At 35.5% G+C, this 20,297-nt stretch overlaps 5 protein-coding genes across 6 annotated transcripts; 3 read left to right on the top strand and 2 right to left on the bottom strand.

Moving 5' to 3' along the window:
- Positions 1-1,291: 1,291 nt before the first annotated feature.
- Positions 1,292-7,233, top strand: LOC129565427 (ferritin subunit-like). Its single transcript, XM_055440334.1, has 6 exons — positions 1,292-1,541; positions 1,840-2,117; positions 2,220-2,360; positions 2,439-3,303; positions 3,604-4,376; positions 4,537-7,233. Exons 1-4 carry the CDS (start codon positions 1,475-1,477, stop codon positions 2,583-2,585), a joined length of 633 nt encoding a protein of 210 aa, XP_055296309.1. The 5' UTR covers positions 1,292-1,474; the 3' UTR covers positions 2,586-3,303; positions 3,604-4,376; positions 4,537-7,233.
- On the top strand, positions 4,654-7,233 carry LOC129565426 (ferritin subunit-like). Its single transcript, XM_055440333.1, has 4 exons — positions 4,654-4,793; positions 5,970-6,247; positions 6,431-6,589; positions 6,676-7,233. The coding sequence occupies exons 1-4, from the start codon at positions 4,721-4,723 to the stop codon at positions 6,820-6,822; spliced, it is 657 nt and encodes a 218-aa protein (XP_055296308.1). The 5' UTR covers positions 4,654-4,720; the 3' UTR covers positions 6,823-7,233.
- LOC129565424 (tripartite motif-containing protein 45) lies at positions 7,155-9,797 on the bottom strand. The gene is made up of 4 exons (XM_055440331.1): positions 8,919-9,797; positions 8,619-8,849; positions 7,965-8,393; positions 7,155-7,801 (listed from the first exon to the last, which is right to left on the bottom strand). Exons 1-4 carry the CDS (start codon positions 9,717-9,719, stop codon positions 7,412-7,414), a joined length of 1,851 nt encoding a protein of 616 aa, XP_055296306.1. The 5' UTR covers positions 9,720-9,797; the 3' UTR covers positions 7,155-7,411.
- A 1,319-nt stretch (positions 9,798-11,116) lies between these two features.
- LOC129565423 (lactosylceramide 4-alpha-galactosyltransferase-like) lies at positions 11,117-15,484 on the top strand. The gene is made up of 5 exons (XM_055440330.1): positions 11,117-11,790; positions 11,899-12,214; positions 12,281-12,399; positions 12,587-13,011; positions 15,199-15,484. The coding sequence occupies exons 1-5, from the start codon at positions 11,510-11,512 to the stop codon at positions 15,363-15,365; spliced, it is 1,308 nt and encodes a 435-aa protein (XP_055296305.1). The 5' UTR covers positions 11,117-11,509; the 3' UTR covers positions 15,366-15,484.
- Positions 15,485-15,561: 77 nt separating this feature from the next.
- LOC129565422 (uncharacterized) lies at positions 15,562-20,254 on the bottom strand. 2 transcript variants are annotated; one of them, XM_055440328.1, is made up of 9 exons: positions 19,988-20,254; positions 19,679-19,749; positions 19,462-19,566; positions 19,009-19,389; positions 18,664-18,816; positions 17,145-18,543; positions 16,628-17,019; positions 16,259-16,535; positions 15,562-16,150 (listed from the first exon to the last, which is right to left on the bottom strand). In XM_055440328.1, the coding sequence occupies exons 2-9, from the start codon at positions 19,739-19,741 to the stop codon at positions 15,684-15,686; spliced, it is 3,237 nt and encodes a 1,078-aa protein (XP_055296303.1). In that variant the 5' UTR covers positions 19,742-19,749; positions 19,988-20,254; the 3' UTR covers positions 15,562-15,683. The 2 variants fall into 2 exon arrangements, with proteins under 2 accessions (XP_055296303.1, XP_055296304.1); XM_055440329.1 differs by having other exon boundaries at positions 20,011-20,249.
- Between the last annotated feature and the right edge of the window lie 43 nt (positions 20,255-20,297).

Genomic DNA, 20,297 nt, shown 5'->3' with positions numbered 1-20,297 from the left:
TTTGCCGAATACTTGCAGCAAATACACAACTGAAAATTCCAAAACGCATCGCATCGAGTAAATGTCAATTTTTTCTTTCCTTCCAAACTATTTCGAAGCGACGAAGGAGAGGAAAAATTGGCATCTTTCTACTGCCGGGATTCGAACCACGGACCTTCTGATTGCCGGTCAGATGCTCCATCCGTTGAGCTACAGCGACCCCGAAGTTAGCGTTATTTCATTCTCAGTTGAGTGCGAAAATGCCTTGTAAGGTTAAATCATGAATGAAAACATGCACAAAAAATGAAATAGCGATGGAACCGGATGGTTCTGATTTGTAAAATCAATAAGTAGTTCCCTTTACAAAAAATAATAGTAATGGAATAATCTCAGAACTGAAATTTTCTAGTAGTGTTCACGTATCGAAAAAAAATCACATTTTTCCACGTATTTTTCCACCAAAAGTAAATTTTTGTTCAAAGCAGCCATTTTTATGGTTTTTTAGGCCACAGAATTCGAATCCACCCAAAAAGAAATAACAAAATTTTCAGTGGGAAAAATTGATATTTTTCTATACATTTATACGGATTTTTTTGCGTTTTTTCGGTTTTTCTCCCATAACTCATACTTCATATGCGATGGAGCAAAACTTTGTTCAGCAAAGTTTTAGACCTTGCTGAAAGCTACAATTTGCCGCAGACAGTCACGGGACAAATACGAATATATGTTCTGTTTGTGAATTCTGTTCTCAACTCATTTTTGTCCTGACGAAGAACTACAATGAACAATGTGGATCTATGATGAAATCACGACTTTAGATTTGGAACGAAAAAATAAACGATTTGTGTGTTTGAAACAGAATTGATCCTGTACGTGAATTTTTGGAAGAAAACCCTTATCAATGTGTTAAATTGGAACAAAAACGGCTTGCACTTTTAACTGCCCTTGATGAGAGGAAGAGCATTTAAAACGTATTCAAGAAAAATCGTCACCAGAGCAAAAAAAACGAATCAAATGCAATCGAATTAGTTGAAAAATTAAAATGGGAACACAAAATGCGACCTGTTATCGATTGATCTTAGTAATCACTATTTTTTTTTAAACGAGGCAATAAATATCATAAAACCTATCAATCTTTTGCATAGAAACTAAAACAGCTGATAATTTTTCGTGTACTTCCTCACGTAGCAGTGATAAGATGGGGCGGCGATGCCATTGTTCGCTTAATAAGTGCTTAATATGACAATTTGGCTTTGAATATACGTCCAATTGCGTTCGTTTCGCGCCAGCTAATAATGCCGTTGTTTCTTTTGCGGTCACATTATAAATGTGAATAATATTTGTCGTCTGTGATTCACATTCTGTTCTTTGTCATAGAAACACTATAAACGATCACATTTCAGTGCTCAGTCCGTTTTGATCGTTTGTATTGTGAACACCAAATTAAGTGCAGAGCCCGATTCGTTAGAGAACCAAACATTTATATTCAGTTAAAATGAAATTGTTCATTGCTTCAGTACTCTATTTGGTCGCTGTCACATCAGCCCAAAATCCGAATAAATGTAAGTGACATTTCTTAAATTCTCGTGGGCTATTTTGCACTTCAAGTTATCAAAAGTCTGCATTTGGACTATGAAGCATTTGAAATATTCACAGTGAAAATAGATGAAATTCCTTTGTTGCAGCGCATTCTTTGTTTTGATAAAACCTGTGTGCCACACTCCAAACAATTTGTGTTTTAATGTGAAGCCCATTTGAAAGCATTGTGCTATTTTCACATTCCTGGTTTAGATGTAGTTTTGTAGATAATGATTCTTTCAAAAAATGCATCAAAATTCCATCATTTTTGCTTTAAAACAGGCAGCCTACGGTCAGCGGATATACCACGTGATTTCTTGGACATGAGCATTGGTTGCAAAAAAGAGGTGCGTCGTCAAATCCAAGAGGAAATCAATGCAAGTATGCAATACTTGGCAATGGGCGCTCATTTTTCGCAATCGACGATCAATTTGCCGGGTTTTGCTGAATTCTTCTTCAAAGCGGCCGCTGAAGAACGCGAACATGCTACCAAATTAATTGAGTACTTATTGATGCGTGGCCAATTGACCGATGACGTATCAACCTTAATCGAAGTCAAAGTAATTTCTCAAGTCCTTGTTTCTAAGGCAATCTTAAGTGGATTTTATCGCTACACTATTCACACACCTATCCGATTGTAATCTTAATCATTTTTACGTTAGAGTCCACCAACAGTGAGCTGGGAACGTGGTTTAGATGCATTGAAACAGGCACTCCGAACCGAGGCAAAGGTTACGAAGAGTATAAAACAAGTGATCGCCAGTTGTGAAAATGACAGCCATGATCATACCAATGATTATCATGTATGATTTTATTTTCCAATCAACTTTTGTCTACAGATTCAAGTCCATAAATGAATGTGTTTTGTGTCTGTTTTTTAGTTGGTCGACTTTTTGACCGGTGATTTCTTGCAAGAACAATACTCCGGCCAACGCGATCTCGCTGGAAAAATTTCCACATTGGAAGGATTGGTGCGGCAACAAGGAAGCTTTGGTGAATTTTTATTTGACAAAACAATCTTGGGATAAACACATTGAGCAATTTCAATGAATTCACCGCAATGAAAACTAAGACGACATGAATGCAAACTCTGAATTTCGAATGCACTTTGGTCATTTTGATCAACAGTTCTTTATTACTTCTACCATTTTAGCACGCGAAGCACATGAATATTCTTTTTGACAATGTGTGTTTAATTGTAAATAAAGCATTCATTTTTTGTACTTCGTTGTGTTTCAGATTGGAATTTAATAAAAAACGGATATAATTTGAATTCGAGTTTCTACATTTTTAGACACACAAAACCGAGGCATGACTTTGAGATTGAAATATTTTGTCAAAAGCAATTGGAACTCAAATAATTTGATTTTTCAGGGATGGAAATAATAAAAAACTAAAAATTTCAATATTCTGTGTAACACAAGTGTTTTTTCTCGGTATGTGATGATATGATACTTTCGTTTTGCAAAAATTGAGCTATCAAAAATTATCTGTTTCACCTTTGCAAATACGGTCATACAATTATGGATTAAATCATTATTATTTATTGATTGCAACCAATATGTGTATTTAAAAAAAAACAACTTTGAAATCACCTTAATTGTTGTTCATTCAAAAAAGTCAAGTGTTTTTGTGATTTTGTCGTTATCTATTTGTGAAATCGCATTTCTTTCTTATTGTATCAAGCCCAGACATTCGATAAAACTGGCGGATTGAGTTATTACTTTGAAATAAATCTGAAAACAGGTAAAAATGCGTTTTAAATTTAAAATACATTACCTCCCCGATTTTATTGATTCTGATCAATTCATTTCATTCGATTCAGAAGCAATCAGATTTCAATCTTCTTTTCCTATTCTCTTTCTTGAAAGAAATGTCTTTCATTATTATCATTTCATTCTTTTCTTCCCTTTTCCATTCTTTTTCTCTTTTTCTTTCACTTTTTCTCTATGATCATTTGGTATTGACCATGCCAATTGATGTTGTCTTTGCTTTTAAGTTAATTTGCACTACATTCGAAAGCAAAAAGAATCGTTTTTTTTTCAGACATGAAGTGGTTTTCGCAAAACGTGAGCAATCAAACGGTTCAATTAGCTTGAACGGAAGCAAAATGGTCAGCAAACTATTGCTATCGTCCCATGAGCGTAATTGAAATAAGGTAATAAATATTGTGACAATAGACTTTCGATCTTTGGCATAGAAAAAAGTTGAAAAACAAAAAAGAAATGGTGTTCTATTGTGTTTGTTCACGTAATTGTGATAAAATTGGCGAGAGCAACGGCAGCAGCGAGTCAGCAAATATATGTGCTACTCAAGTGGTGTGCGATAATAATAACGCAAATATTCCACAGTTCAGATACTTTGTCAGAAATAAACGCAGCTGTGAATGTCATTGTTTCTCTTTTTTGCTTTCAATGGGATACACAAATAGTGTGTGTATATCTGTTGTATGCCTGTGACAGTGAGTCCAACGCGTGTTGGTGCGACGGCAACAACAGCAACAACGAATGCGATATTGGAATGAGGAGAAATAGAGTAAAAAAACAAACATGGCGGCCGTTGTGCTTAAGTGTATGTCACAAAGTTCGTCACAACCCTCGTATAGTACTGTGAGTGAAGTATATCAGTTCACATTGTATTGGTACATCCGATTGTAAAATACAACGCAATTTAATTACCCATTTCAATTGAAGTGTACGCAGTAAATTCGTTGAAAGTTGCCGTTTTATAAACGTCGATTTTTCACCAAATCCAACAGTTCATTTTGGATCGCCTTCTATGCCAGTGCGTGTAAAGGTCGATTTATCGTCTCATACCGTGTACGTGTATATATTCTATTGTTCGACTGATTGAATTAAAGTGCTTACTCAATGCGATAATTTTGCACGACACTTTTTTCTCTTTCCGTTTTGCAAACGTGTGTGCCATTCCATTCTAACCAAAGCTTAATTTGTTGTTGTTATTTCTTTCTACTTTCAGTTTTACTAAACGCTCTACTATCACCCCGAGATTTACATTATATTCATTGTGACAAAGACACTGCAATTCCGAGAGCACAATCAACATCTACGTTCAGTTCACTTTGATCAGTTGTATAGTGAAGACACAGTTATAGAAAAAAAAATTTTTTCGTTCAAACCAAAATCAAAGAAGTGAAATTAAAATGAAGATGCTCATTGCTTCAGTTCTAGTCTTGTTCGCTGTATCATCAGCGCAAGCCGAAGATACAATAAAATGTAAGTGCATTTAATTGGTGTGTTGGTTGTTGTTGTTTATTTTTTGAATGGTTTATCGAATTAAAACGCAAATTGTCGCTGTGGACTATGCACCGCGATAACTGAATGCTGTGCGGATATTACGGTTTCTTTGTTCAGATACATGGGCGCACGAATGACACATTCAACGATAAATATTCTGTTTGTTGTTTTTGCTCTTCCAAACTATTTGTGATTCCATCAATGTATACCGAATCAGCGGAATTTCATTGAAAAAAAACATTTCCGAGAATAAGAAAAAAATAATTCACCCTGGAACGGGGAAAAAGTGTGGAATTGCATAAATAGAAGCACTAGTGATGAAATGTTGTGAAATTGATTGACCTCATCACGTCCGATGCATGTCATTCTACGTTGTACTTTTCCGCCGTTCCCCGTTTTTCTTCTTCGCATTGAGTGCATGTGTTTGGGACGGCAATATCAGTTGCGGGATTCTCATGTGACCAATTTTGTGACAAATAACTTTGTTTTTTTAATCAAATGACAGCTGATTTGGTTTTTTTTTTTGCTGTTCGGACCATCGGAATTTTTGCTTATCATCCTGTTTATGACTCTATTTATTCGATGCCATAAATCTTCTAAAACCAATTTCAACGTTGATCAAGCATTTGCGCGTGTTCGCCGATATTTTATTTCTCGAGTATCACCTTTCTAGAATGTTTTCGAAATTTGACATGCGTTCATTGGATGTATGCTGTTTATCGTAATTAGCCGTTATAAATGCGTGATTGCGTTTGAATTTGCTAGATAAATCGTAATTGAAATTTCGTATAGATGTTCTGGAAAATTTATCGCGTAAATGCTCACATTGATGGATCAGTAATGATTATATTTATCCAATCATGATTAGAAATGCTGTTTTTCGTCATTTTTACATGAAATTTCTCGGTTTTGAATTATTCTCATTCAAAAAAAACATATTGACAAGAAATGAATCGATGACGCGATTTTTTCTATAATTTGTCAACGATTTTTTTCTCGGGCTTCTTTGTTTTTTTTTCGACATTTTTGCGTATCCACTTTTTTCAAATTTGTTTATTCTTCAAATAAAATATCATTTGATGTTTGAGAGAAAAAAAACCTCGATCTCATGAAAATTAATAAAATGGTTTTCATGTAAATTGTTTCTCAAAATAGGTACACCACCAAATGGCGACGTTCCGGAAGACTTCAAGGATATGACCAAGGGTTGCTTCGACAAGATGCGTAGTCAAATTCAAACCGAAATCGATGCTAGTATGCAATACTTGGCAATGGGTGCCCATTTTGCTCAAGACACCATCAATCGTCCTGGTTTTTCGGAATTCTTTTTCAAAGCGGCTGCTGAAGAACGTGAACATTCTCACAAATTGATTGAGTACTTGTTGATGCGTGGCAATTTGACCGACGGCATTTCAACATTGATAACCGTCAATGTAATTTATTTATTTTCTCCTTCATAATCTATTCCGTAGATTTATTATGAGTTGATCTAAAAATGCCTCTCGAAAACATTGTCGTTTGGCCGAGTTTCGAGTGCATTTAATAGCTTTCTTTTTATGATTTTATGACAGTGTTATCAATCATTGATTTTTATCTACAATAATTTTTTGTTGCAGCTTCCAAAAAAAACATTATGGACAACCGGTGTCGAAGCATTGAAAGACGCACTCAAATACGAAGTCTCAGTAACAAAGAGCATTAAGGGAGTTATCGCACAGTGTGAAGAAGACCCAGTTAAAACCGATGAAGGTGTCCAGAATGTCAACGATTATCATGTATGCTCCTTTTCTTGTGTTTTTTTTTCTTCATTCACACCAATTTCATATGACAAACACTAAACTGAATGGTTATATCTTTGCAGCTTGTCGACTATTTGACTGGTGTTTACTTGGAAGAACAATACCACGGTCAACGCGATCTCGCCGGAAAGATCTCGACATTGGACAAATTGATGAAAAGCCACGGACCATTGGGAGAATTTTTGTACGACAAAAAACTCTTGGAATAAAAACTCACAAGCAGTTTCCAATGCAATTCAAAATTCATCATTTTGTTTGCACCACCAGTTTATGGTTGAAAGAAAAAAAAACAATTTAGTTTTTTTTATGCTCTGTACTTTGCGTACTACTTGCGCTTGTGATCACAAAATGAAATAAATAGATTAGTCCGATAATTGGAATATTCAAATCAAAGCATTCAAATGCCATACTGTATATGATTTTCAAGTAGATGCTAGCACTTTCAAATGGTGGAAAGTTCTTTATACCGTTCATAGAATATTATTCGGTTATAATTAATCCAAAAATACCGCGCATGGAATGACATTAACTATTCGAGCAATGATTGATTGATGAATATAAAATTCCTTTATTTTGACATTTTTATGAAATAAATAGTTAACACAAGCGTTTAGAACAAATTTCTGGAGTTTTTTTACTAATATTTGCAGCTTCAGCTGAACGTATTTTTTTTGTTATTTGTTTGGAACATAGGAAGCTGCTGCCACTACTTCTGCTTACTTCACCAGTAATAAATATCCACTTGATTTAGTCTTAAATAGATGACTTGATCCCAACCATGGCTATGATAACTATAGTTTATGTTGTGTCTATCTCTTGCGTGGCCACTACACCATAGATCGGAATATTATGCTGTTCTGGTGTAATGGGTGCCCGAACTTCGCGTATGAATTGAAATGTATTCGAAATGTTTGGTTCAGCCGGAATTTTAGCCTTTTGACAGAAATCGAAACGATTTTGTAATATGCCAATGAACGTTAGGATTTCAATGTCATTTCCATTTAGAAGTAGGTTCTCGGCAAACGAATTGGCTTGCATTGATTCATGCGTCCGTTTTTGTAAGTATTCCTGTTGCTCCATTATTGACAATGACTTCAATTCCTTGGCCTTGATAATTTGCCGAAACAAAGATTCGCGGTGGGCTTGAAGAGCTTCGATGTAATCTTTTAAAAATATTTCAACTTCCATCTAAAAATTGAAAAGAGGTTGAAAAGTGTTTCAATTTGGAATTATTATTCAATAGTCAAGATGGAGTTTTTTTTATTTGTAATGAAACAACCCATGTCTATGTACATGTAACAAGAACATTGTTCTCGTAGAAAAAATGTTATGAAAACTTGATCAGTTTTACCTCAACAATATCCGCTTTATCGTTTATCTTCAGAATCGATTCAGCAAACTTTGAGCAACAACCGTTAATATATTCATGGAATCTTCGGTTTCGTTCAACTGCTTCTTGGAATTTTTTGATTGCACGCTGTTTTGCCCTTTCAATTGACTCAAATTTGTGTCCTTTATGCAGCAATATGGTGCAGTTGTGGCAAGCAACTTGATTGCAATTGACACAAAACAGCTTGAGATCTTGTGTTGGATGAATAAAACATTTTAGCGATGCATTCGAAGTTAACCCATACTGCTTTTCTCTCAATGCATCCACTTGTTTGCTCTTCAAATCGAGTATCGCAATTAAACTATGCTTCGATGTCGATCGCTGACGCAAATGTGCTTCATGGCAAACATCACACAGGCTAATTTCACAACTTAAACAGTATGCCACGGCCTGAAATTGATGATCAGAAAAATTCAAAAATATTGACCCACAATGGTAATGGGTTTCGTGTATTAAGCTTGAATAATGTTCAAAATATTAAAAAAAAAGTGTTCGAAATATTGACATTAATAAAATGGAGTAGAAAAATAAATTGAAAACTAAAAATTACAATTGAAAATTGATTTAAAATGAAGAATTTGGTTTCAACAAATCCACAGCGTTGTCATTGCTCACCTCGATTTCATCATAGCATTGACTGCAGTAATCATCGTTCAAACACAGTGTTTGTAGTTTATGAATTTCATTCTGTAGTTGTCGTTCAAGTAGAAAATTTTTTGGAACACGATTGACGCCACCGATCGGAATTTCTGTTCGCAATCCACAAATGGGACACTTCAATGTGACTTTGCTTTTCTCCGTGATCGAACTCAATGGGCGCTTCTGTTGTACTGTCAGCGATTTTGGCTGTAATATTTCAAGCCAATTAAATCACATCATCGATTTTTCATTTTTAAAAATAGAATTCGAACTCACTTTTGTTGTGGTGGAAACTCTCCTAATTGGCTTATTGGTGAGTGATGCAACTGACTTTTCTTTGGATTCATCGGAACAGTTGCTGCTGCTCAAGTCTTTATTTTCGAAACTATTCGACCGTAATGTGGGATTTAGTTTACTTGGTGTAGTTATATTTTCGATTGTGTGCAAACATTCCAAGCAGAATGTGTGCAAGCAATCCAATACCCTGGAATCACTTAAAATATTCAAACAAATGCCACATTTAAATTTATCCAATTCTCGGTGATCATCCCGTGATTTGCCAGAAAGTAAATTTGGATCCAGAGACTGGGTCATCGGAATTGGAAGTGACGATAGCGTGGATTCCTGTTGTGAAACATAATTTCGCCGTTCAAATGGTGCACTCATCTTTCGAACCGATCGATATTTGGATACGTCCGTATGATCTTGATGCGGTGCGAGTGTTATTGCACGCAAACCTTTCGGTTGCTCCTTTATTTTCACTGGAATCAACGACGGCCGTATCGCATTTCGAATTACACCACCCGACGAGAGGATTGTCTTCTGAATGTTGGTCGATTGTGAACGCTTGATATTTTGCGGATATCGATTTGTTTGATTCAAAATTTGCTCCTGCGATAGGCTCACTTTGATTTTATTCTTCGTTGTTAATGGTCCAAAATGCGTTGTGATCTGCTGCTGACGACGCACCGTTATTATTGCATTCTCACAATTGCCCAAATCACCCGGACTACTCAAAAATCGTTCGTATCCACGTTTTATTATACTCAACTCATCCAAATCCGTTTCGTTAGACATCGCGAGTGGCGATTTTGTTTGAAGGTGTTTTCAGTTCCGTTGGCAACGGATCGTTGCTAAATAATGACTGAACACCAAATGCAGTTTTTTCGATATCATTACCTTTTTTTCGCTAATTAAGTTAAAGAAAAATCTGTGATTTCTTTTCGGACGACTCGCGTCGACCTTCCAAACTTATTCGGTTTCACCAATCGATATGACAAAAAAGAGCGCCGTGATTAGTTAATGTTACAAATTTTGTAGCAAAACATTTGCTCTAATTCTATTTTTTTAAGTTTCGATTGGATGCAAATACATTTCATATATAGAGCTGACATAGGCACATGTGCCTGTTGAACGTGCCCTGTTGTATGTCTTTGAATCATATAGGAAACTTGTCTGAATTTTAACTTAACAAATTTTCTTCTACTTTTCATTTTTCAAAAAAAAAAAACAATTTTCCTAATGCATGTGGTTTGTGTTTAAATTCCATGTTTATCATCAACGGCTTTTTTCATAAAAATTCGTTTTGTTCCAACGCCGAAAAGATTTTCTTTGGAAAAAAAATTGTTGCAGTACCGCAATAACTCAGTTTGAAAAATATACTAGAAAATCGTCCCGTCCCTTATCTAAGAAACTACTAAAATGCGTTAAAATGTAACCAAGGTCGCTTTCTTCGTATACAAATACATGGAAAAGATTTGACGTAAGATGCCAAGACGCCTCTACGCGTGGAATGCTCGAAGCTGTCATCGTACACATATTGAACACGAACATTGTCGTTTACAAAATCGCACTCACACAAATGAACGCATCGATAGTGCCCTCTCAATATATGTACGGTGACTGTTTTGAGTGTCCCTCGCCTAGAGTGCTGCGTGTCGTTTTTCTTCGTTTATTAAGCGATCTTGATGTAACAAACCATGAATTCAACCATTTATAACTACAATGTCTATTACAAACTGTTTACAACGAACCCGGCTATAAAAATGGTTCGTAATTATTTACAGCGTATTTCAACGGTCATCACATCAAAATACGAATACCCTACTAGTGTAAGACGAACTTTTCTCTATTTTCGTTTACGAAATACCATCTTTATTGAATTGGAAAAAAATAGCATTTTAAATGACCATTCATTTTTCCCATCAATTTATCAATTTCAACCAAATTTCTGTTTCAAAAATAAAACCGATTCGAATTGCACACCATTTGCAAACAAATTACCCTCAAAATATCCCGAAGCTCGAACCAAAGCAAAAAAACAGGACATTTTTATCCTATAAAATGCATCTGTCAAAAACCGATATCGGATTTCAAGTTAAAAACTATGATTTGTGTCGTGGTATTAGTGCCATAAATTTTACAAGTGCATCTATCTAGCCGGCAATCCTATCACATCAAAACACATGAAAACAAAAATGCTGACTTGATTTGTTGTGTAGGATAGCAATAAATTTAATAATTTCTGCGTACACACAGGGAGCGCTTCAAAGGTTCATTTAATTAATGCCAATGCCGAATATAACAATAACCATATGAACAGAATTATAATGGATATAGCGTAACGTATCGTACTTAGCAACAGCCTACATCATACATACAAGTACGCACACACGTACACTCTGAACGTAGGGCTATGTATGAGTGTCCGCTCATATATTTTCGTGCCGCACCAGTATGTTTTATGCGTATCTATACAGTTTGACTTATCCTCTTATATCGATTAGTACTGCTATACACAGCGGTGGAGACTGTTTGGCGGGTGTTTCATTATGGTTTGCATTTTGCATCATTCACTCAAGTAAAACATGAGTGACAAAATGCTTTCTCGTTTTCATTGTCGGCGAAAGCGAATTTATTTGTTGTGTTTGTGTTTTGCACTGTGTTTTGTGTGTCTATTCTTTAATACTCGAAGCAAAAATATTGCCATTTTAAAAACATGCTTCATACCAACACTACGCCATCGAAACGATAACATTACACTGTTTGAGGATATTTTAGAGGCAGAAAAGAAACCAACAGCGGATCGTTCGGTGTTTTTCATTGAAAGTTCCTGTGTACGAAATGGATTGGCCGCTTTAACAGCGAGGTAATTTACAAATGAAATTCAACTGAAACCGAAATTAAGTTTCAACGCCAAAAATCAAAATCAAATGTCAATGTTTGGTTTTGTGTATTCTCTTATGTCAACAAACAGGCAAGCATGTGCTGTTGAATCAGCTGCTCGACGAAATCCCAATCGTGATATTTTCGTATTGTTTCCAGCACAAGTTGGATTCTCTGAATTGTTTTCGTCATCAATTATGCACTCGCTGCGATTATATCGAAATATTTACTTTCGTCGAGTTAATTATCAAAATTACGGGTTGTCTACGCCGGCCGAGACGTTACTGCAATCAGATCGGATTTTTCAATCGAGTTTTTTGACCGAAACACTTTCCGATATTCTACGCTTTGTCACACTTCATAGATTTGGTGGTATTTATTTAGATACAGACACTATTGTTCAACAGGTGAGTCATTTAAATCGCATTACAAATAAAACCCATGAATAAAAAAGGTTGCATCTATTTATACAGAACCTTGACGTTTTGCCCCATGACTTTGCTGGTGCCGAGTCTGACAGTTACATCGCTAATGGTGTACTAGGTTTTAGCAGCCAGGGACTTGGACATGACATTACCGGAGTTATTTTGAAGTAATTTTCATTTTAATTCTTTGAAAAAAATTTCATTCATCTCTTTGTCGAAGAGTCTTTTTACCATTTTTTTACAATTTTGAAGAATTGAGTTCTTCATTCCAAAAAGAAATTATTTGTTTCCATTCTTCAAAGAAAAAAAGAATCGAATAGTCTCTAACATCCATTTTTTCATCATTCTCCACAGAGATATTTGTGACGAATTCAATCCATCGTTGTGGGGTCACAATGGGCCCGATGCCATAACTCGTACACTGAAACGCATTTGCAACGTGAATGATATTACCAAAATGAAGCCGGAAATTTGCTGGAGATTTCATGTCCTACCCAAACGTGTTCTATATCCCGTAAATTTTCTTCAATGGAAAAGGCTGTTTGATCCAAGCCAATTGAACGAAACGTTGCGCATAACCAAAGATGCGGTTGCCGTTCATTTCTGGAACAAACTCACATCATCAACTCCAATTTTAAAGAACTTCAAAAATAAAACCGCCATTGAAATGTACACCGAAAAAATGACCAAACACTCGGACATAAGCAATCCATTCGGAGGAGAAACAGCGTATGGATTTCTTGCAAAAACAAATTGTCCACTGGTTTACAATGCTTCCGGTGATTTTTTCTAAATATTTTATTTTTATGACAAGAAAAAAATTGTAGATAATTTATAAGAAAAAGTTCCATATATTTTCACATAAGTTGTGAAACTTACCAAGGTTAGTCGGTCGATTAAATTTGTAAGAGCAAAAAAAAGAGTCTACCTCATTCAGTGTCAGTCATGAATTCGTGGAATGTTCATCGCATACATGGTTATTCATCAGCTTTAAATTTCATACATTAGTGCGCACCAAGTTTTTTATGTACTTCAAACTACCATAGGGTAGCTAGTCTAGTTTCGTTTATGTATACAAATGTTTACCAATTATTAGACTTTGACCAATTGTTTAAAATGTTTAAATGAATAAATGTTCTTTCATTGTATGAAAGAAAGTAAATACGACCACATGACTCATTTATTGAACACACGACTCAATTTAAACACGCATGTCACATTAGGAGCCGAACATAGCACAGAGAATAGTGTGTACAAGATTGGCGACAATCGTAATTAAGTAATTAGGATTGTTGATAAAAGGAATGAATAAATAAACAAAAATGCAAAGGGAGTTGAAACGAACCGAATCGCTGATGTTGTAAGCTATGGTTTATGCATACACAAACCCACATCCGGTCACAATGTTTTCATAATCCAGTTGAAAGCAAATTCCCAGTGGTACTTGCTATGAGTGATAGGAGGTGAACATTGTTCTATGATTTTAAATTGGTTTACTTGTCAATAGATGGCGATTTAACATAACATTTGAGAGAATTCAAGTCATTTGGTCGAAAGTAAAAAAAAACGGTCTGAAACAAAGAGGAAGATGCCCAGCAGGTATTCCAATAATTGAAATCCAATTGATATGATGCATTTACTTTTTGCGTGCGAAGGAACCACTTTACCCTTTTTTTTAAATATATTTTCAATATTGCACTTGATTTCGTCGTGTTGTTGGAATTTCAGCTGTCATTTGTTACTTTTTATTTGCCATTTGTTACTGATAACGAGATGATCGCAATATGAGATATAATTCTATTTTAGGGTTGATAGCTTGAAAAAAAAACCACAATGCATTGTGTTAATTGATAAAATGTACAATATGAAAATAATTTCATTTTCTGGCCTGGGCATGTTCAATGTTCATCCTTATATTTTTCAAAAAATCTTCATTTTCATTGGCAGTTTGCACCGAAATGTAAAGGTTAGTATTTTGAATGCGACTGGTGTGAATTTGCGGAAGCAAAACAGTTTAAACCGTAGCGATTATTCATAAACCGGATTATACTGGCGTGCTGTACATGATTGAGAGAGAATACAAGTGGTCAATTGAACCTGAATGATGTTGATTAAAAGAGAGAAATAGTCTATAGGGAACATTTTTCTAAAACAATGATGTTTTTCTAACAAGACCGTTTAATTTTATTGTTCAAAGCGATATTATTGTATGAAACCCGCATTTTATCTTAATGTGGCTTATCCAATTATGAGATAGCAAACTCTTGGATCTTTGATTTAGACCAAACTTCGGCAGCAGAGTGGCTTAGCTTTCATGTAATGAATTAAAAAAGAAACATCACAATATTTCTCTGGAATTTCAATGAAGTATGAAATTATTTCATTGATGTGTTGTGATTCATTTGCATGTCTACCGATTGCTGTTCCCTATTTGCATGTGATGGGATCGCTATGCATCCTTTCTAACAATCGTTTTCAATATTGCACTTGATTTTGTCATGATGTCGACATTTCGTTTTGTTTGTGGTTCGTTACTGATAAGAAAAGCGAATGGAAATATGAGATGAGAAGAAGATGTTTAAAATAAAATTAGTTTTTCGATGAAATGCGTTTTCTCATGCACTGAGGTGAATTATTTAACAGTAAAAACAACACGTCGAGAAATCGATTCATTCCTGGTTGCTCATAAATAAGACACAGATTTCATTTCGAACTTCAATCGAAGTATTCATATAGTCATGTGCAGTCTAGTGAGCAGTTCATTTTGATATTCTAAAGTCTCTTCTTCAATTTGAATATAGCAAGTATGTGCATTTGGGCATTTAAAGCAGTTTTCATTTTTTTTATTCATGTTAATTATGTTTTTTTCATCAAAATAAATTCATTCAAGAGTTTATTGTTTCCATTTTTGGCATAACTTGCTCTTATTTTCATTTCCAATATTTTTTCTTCTTTACTTTCCACAGTGCCATCAAATTCTGTTACCAATGGAAGTAAAGGCCTTGCCCGAATGTCAGTCAGTTTTGATACCAGAATACCTTTTGTACGACTTCTGAAGAGCGTCCAAGGCAAATCGAAACCGTCGAAATATAACCGAGTGCTACCACAAACGCGATCGATTTGGTACATCTAGTTCTAAGTTAAGTTACCATCGTATCAGTATACCAGCCCTACTACCAGTTTCGATTTTTAAGCAGCACCAAAACAACTGCAAATATCCAAGAATATTTAGTAATAAAACCATACTTGTGCCACTTTGTAAGCCACTCGGCATCATGAGACTGATGTGAAAATATTAGATATTAAATAAGAAAGAAACACACCAAAACTTCATTTTTCCATATATATTTCGATTTAATGTGTCAAAATATCGTATATTTCTATGCTAAATAAATGATTTAATTTGTTACTAAAAAGATTGTTTGAGCAATATCACAGTTTAAGAAACTGTCTAATGATGTCTAATGCGGGATTTTTCGTTCACATTGTCAAAATTCAATGAGTTCTTCACCATCAAATGATCAGTGCTGTAGTCGAGAATAGCGGACGAGCAATCATCTGCCGTGTTTGTTGTCTTCAAATCCCGTTTGTGTTTGGCCTTTGTAAAGGCTTTGTCATATTCAATTTCCATGAAAACACGTTTTTTGTCATCTTCACCACTGTCCGTGGCCAAAGTTGCGTCAGTATATTCAATTACACTAACTAGCTGATCGAGTGTATCAGCCGATCTGCTTTGATTATTGTCATCCATAATAAAAATTTCGTTTTTGCCACTTGATGAACCACCGCTCATACAGCTCAGATCTTCAATCTTAGCCACTATCGTCTTATTTCGTTCGTGAATATTTGAATGCCGCTTCAGATCACCTCGAACTCGGAATCGCTTTCCACAAACATCACATACAAACGGTTTTTCACCTAAAACGAATCATTTGGTTTAAGTTTGATGTTGACAAAGTTCAAATCGCTTTCAAACTGAATTTTAAGTTCACATTTTCTACTGTTTCATATATTGAACTATTTTACCTGTGTGAATCTTTCGATGCACCTGCAAATACGAACTCGCTCGAAACTCTTTGTCACAAAACTCGCACTTGTAATTCTTTTCGCCCGTGTGAATGCGCCGATGTATCACTAACGAATAACGGCGTGCAAAGTCTTTTCCACAGAATTCGCACTGATGACTCTTCTCTTTGGTGTGCTTCGATTGAATGTGATACTTTAGATCACCCCATTGCCGGAATGGACGATTACAAAATTCACAATTATAAGGCTTGTCTCCGCTGTGCAAACGCTTATGAACCTAGAAAATTTAGCAGAAAATCGATCAAATTATTGACAAATTCTTAATGAGACCATTAATTTGATGAATTCTTATGTCAAACCCAAAATTACCTTCAATGCACTGCTGGCAAAGAAACTTTTTCCGCACTCGTTGCACTGGTGTGGGCGTTCGCCAGTATGCGATAAGAAATGATAATGAAGGGCATTCTTCGAATTACACAATTTGTTGCAACGTTTGCAACGATAGATTTTCTTTTTCTTCTTTTGTGCATCCAGTTTAGATGGGTCAACATCACTGTCCGTTTGCTCTTCTTCGATGAATTCATCTTGAATATTCACTTTAGATGCTGTCGATCCAGTCGATTCAGACGATTCTGTCATAAAGGTAGACATGTCACGTTCCATTGAAATAACACTAGGCTTCACTTCATTTTGATCGAATTGATTTTGATTTGTTGTATTCACTGTATTCTCTTGCCTAACTAACTGTCGCCGAAGAATGCCTGAAATGACGCATATAAATCCGTTTGAATTTAGATGTTTGAGTGAAAAGATTCATTAAAATGAAATATTTGTTTTTCTCTCAGAAAACATTTTCCTTCGCATTGAATGCGACGCATTCACTTACTTTCGGTTGAAGTATCGTCCATAGTGGGAAAATCCTCATTGATCTCATAAATCAGTGTCAATTCTTCGGGCCGTTCAATCACCGGCTGATTATTAATAATTTGATTCGGTGTCGTTTGTATCGTTCCCTTCCCTTGATTATTCGACGTTATAACAAAATTACTCGCTTCGTTCATATTTCCCGTTTTACCCATCGTGTACACCGTATTATTTGATAGATTATGCGAATTATTTGAAGCAGTCCAGCCGCATGAGTTATCCACTAGGCTTGAATGATGTTGATTTTCATTCATGTCAATTAAATTTTTCACATCACTTGTCCCGTTCTCAATGTACGAATCAACGACCCGCTGCACTTTATCCAAAACACCATTTTCCAGCATATCTTCTGTATCGCTAAATTCATTTTGTTCCGATTTGATTCCACCATTTATCGATTCGTCATCAGTCACATCCTCGTTGCCAATGCCAGAGATGCAGCTAAAATCCTGTTCATTGTTTTGCAATCGTACGAAATTATCGTTCATAATCACTGGGGCAGCCATTGGTTGACTCGAAATACATTGATTTGAACTCATTTTCCGTTCATCATTCATCTGGAACATATTTTGATCATTTTGTTCCAGAGCTAAAGCAGTGGCATTTCGAATGGTTTCCATTTTATCGCAATTCTGTTGATTTGGCACGGTTTCAGGTTCATAATGCAATTTCAAATGATTGAAAAACGCCAACTGACTTTGGACGTGCATGCCACAGATTTCACACGAATATCGTGCGGCTTGAATCGTTGGCTGAGCTTCGGAAATTGGCATCTGTTGCAACTGAACTGAATGTATTGAACTCGTTGCATCGGCAGCATTGGCAAAATGATCCGATTGAATGTAGTCCGTTTGGTTGACAGCCTGATTGACTCGAGGCGTTGTCAATTGAATTGGTTGCTGATTTAGCGTTAGATTCAACGTTTCATTTTGTTGATGGCTTGAAACCGAATATGATTGGTCATGATGTGATTGTCTCTGCAAATTGGCCATGTCATGGTGCATATGATACATTGAATCTACGGCCTGCATTTGATCCACACTTGGACTGATACTCTTCAACTTTTTTGTTATCCGCTTCTTGTGCGGCAAATTCTTTTTCGGGCCAATTGATTGAGATTGTTCTTTAATTGATTGTCGATTGATTAGCTTCATATTTGATTGAACGAAATCGACGTCGTCGTCGTCCGTTACAAAGCACACATTCTTCAAGATTGTATTGTTTTTAGGCAGATTCATTGAGGCACTTGAGTGTGCGGCAGATTTATACTGCATCACTTGCTCTTGATGCTGTTCGATCGATGTTTTTCGCATCGCTTGCAGCTTTGATATCGGCGTTAAAGGCGGCAATGGTGGAAGGGCCTGCAAATATGAAACGGTTTTTTTTCCAATTGATGTGAAAAAACTTGATTTTAATAAAAATTCATATTGTAAATTCAACTTGACTCGGAAATTCACTTGAAAACTGATTTTATGTCTTACATTTGCTTGGATTTTCTCATCTAAATCGCTATTCATCCGATCGGTATTGGTTTTCGTTATATCTTGTAGTACAGTCTGATCCATCTGGCTGAATGTGTTCACATTTTGAAAAGAATGACTCAAATCCAAATTCATAGCCATCGCCGTTGCTTCCTGAAAATTAAATGGGAAACAAAATCTTGATTAGATACTTATTTTCATTTGAGAGTATATAAGAAATATAAAGAATTTTTGAGTGAGAAAGATAAGAGCTCTCATTTTGAAACGAAATATCTATCTAAACCTGGAAATAGTAGATAAATATGACATCAACGATACAAAAAAAGAGCAATAAGACAACGTTACCTTATTCGAAACAATGACCGGAGCTTCATTGGTTAAAATATACTGTCGACCATGTTCTTCGATGATAACTTTTCGGCCTTCTTCAATATTCGAATTGGATTCAAAGTGATTTCGATGGTTCAAATGCTCCGCCGACATTGAGCTATGGCTCGGATGCATCGAATGATGGATATTTTCCATTGGAATTTGCACATTTTCATTATTCGCGATAAAGTGTCTTTCTGTCGTCATTTCCAATGGTGATGCATTCTGTTCGATCGCAACGCTATTATAAATATTATGTGATGGTATAGCCGCTTGTTGATCATGCGGTTGTTGTATGATATCAACAACAAGTCCATTTTGTATGTGGGCGGCGATATAATCAGGTGACAATAATGCCTAGTCATTGAGAAGGAAGAAAGAATCACATTAAATTTCCACAACATTTTCATCACTTTTCGAAATATTTACATGGTCAATATATTCATTTTCTGTATTCCTCGGAATGGTTATAAAGTGTAATGTGTTGCCTTCAATTCCTCTTAAAACGCTTGAATTCAATTTATTCGCGTCTCCCTGCAATTAAATCACAATCAGTTTAATCGTCAAAAACACATTTCCTCCTAACATTTAATGTTGTCTCTAGTGATGTTCAAAACATCAATATTTTCCGGGCAAAATCAACAACCTGAAATTGGCTCAAATCCATCCTTTCCAGCCCGTTCCGATGCATATTCATATTTGGGTCCATGACGTCCGCTGTACAAAAACAGAACATAGAATAAAAACTTATGTAATGACACTTCGTTGGCAAGTCGAAATTTGTTCACAAATCAACAATTTTCACATGGATTCACCGGGATGCCCACAAATTGTACAAATGAAAGTGTAAATAAAAACAGCGAAACAAAAACAATAAATACGGCGGTATACAATTTAATAAATGGCAACGTCGCAATCATAGCATGGAGAAAAATGCATGTGTCAATTCACTTACGAAATGCTAACAAATAAACACACCGAATTTCTTTACTCTTAAAATGTTTTTTGATCAAATTCTCGGGCAATCACTTTGTGTCATTTTTAAATATTCACACATTTTGTTCACATTAAATAATAAAATTGAATTTTATGTCAACAAAATTGTTCATGTAGAACCAATTGATGTTTTATTGTCAACGCAAGTTGAGAAATACGCTTACATACGCTGTGAGAGAGACAACACCAAAACAAAGAGCATCGAATGGAAACTTGACAGCGTTGTAATAAATGGCGGTGCATACAAACAAATGCTATTTCATTCAATG

Source organism: Sitodiplosis mosellana, unplaced genomic scaffold, assembly GCF_009176505.1.
Source record: "Sitodiplosis mosellana isolate CC-2019 unplaced genomic scaffold, AAFC_SMos_1.0 Smas_scaffold_2, whole genome shotgun sequence".
Taxonomy (NCBI): Eukaryota; Metazoa; Arthropoda; class Insecta; order Diptera; family Cecidomyiidae; genus Sitodiplosis; species Sitodiplosis mosellana.
Note: the sequence above shows the minus strand (reverse complement) of the source record. Positions and strands in the feature narration are given on the sequence as shown.

Bases quoted from the DNA above. Each gene is read 5' to 3' on its own strand.
- LOC129565427 (XM_055440334.1), top strand. From the start codon at position 1,475: ATGAAATTGTTCATTGCTTCAGTACTCTATTTGGTCGCTGTCACATCA. The intron at 1,542-1,839 runs GTAAGTGACATT...GCTTTAAAACAG, and splicing joins AGCCCAAAATCCGAATAAAT to GCAGCCTACGGTCAGCGGAT. The intron at 2,118-2,219 runs GTAATTTCTCAA...TTTTTACGTTAG, and splicing joins CAACCTTAATCGAAGTCAAA to AGTCCACCAACAGTGAGCTG.
- LOC129565426 (XM_055440333.1), top strand. From the start codon at position 4,721: ATGAAGATGCTCATTGCTTCAGTTCTAGTCTTGTTCGCTGTATCATCA. The intron at 4,794-5,969 runs GTAAGTGCATTT...TTCTCAAAATAG, and splicing joins AGCCGAAGATACAATAAAAT to GTACACCACCAAATGGCGAC. The intron at 6,590-6,675 runs GTATGCTCCTTT...ATATCTTTGCAG, and splicing joins AGAATGTCAACGATTATCAT to CTTGTCGACTATTTGACTGG.
- LOC129565424 (XM_055440331.1), bottom strand. From the start codon at position 9,719: ATGTCTAACGAAACGGATTTGGATGAGTTGAGTATAATAAAACGTGGA. The intron at 8,394-8,618 runs GTGAGCAATGAC...CATCAATTTCAG, and splicing joins AATGCTATGATGAAATCGAG to GCCGTGGCATACTGTTTAAG. The intron at 7,802-7,964 runs GTAAAACTGATC...TTCAATTTTTAG, and splicing joins ATAAAGCGGATATTGTTGAG to ATGGAAGTTGAAATATTTTT.
- LOC129565423 (XM_055440330.1), top strand. From the start codon at position 11,510: ATGAGTGACAAAATGCTTTCTCGTTTTCATTGTCGGCGAAAGCGAATT. The intron at 11,791-11,898 runs GTAATTTACAAA...GTCAACAAACAG, and splicing joins TTGGCCGCTTTAACAGCGAG to GCAAGCATGTGCTGTTGAAT. The intron at 12,400-12,586 runs GTAATTTTCATT...CATTCTCCACAG, and splicing joins ATTACCGGAGTTATTTTGAA to AGATATTTGTGACGAATTCA.
- LOC129565422 (XM_055440328.1), bottom strand. From the start codon at position 19,741: ATGGACCCAAATATGAATATGCATCGGAACGGGCTGGAAAGGATGGAT. The intron at 19,390-19,461 runs GTAAATATTTCG...CTCAATGACTAG, and splicing joins AAAATGAATATATTGACCAT to GCATTATTGTCACCTGATTA. The intron at 16,536-16,627 runs GTAATTTTGGGT...TAAATTTTCTAG, and splicing joins TTGCCAGCAGTGCATTGAAG to GTTCATAAGCGTTTGCACAG.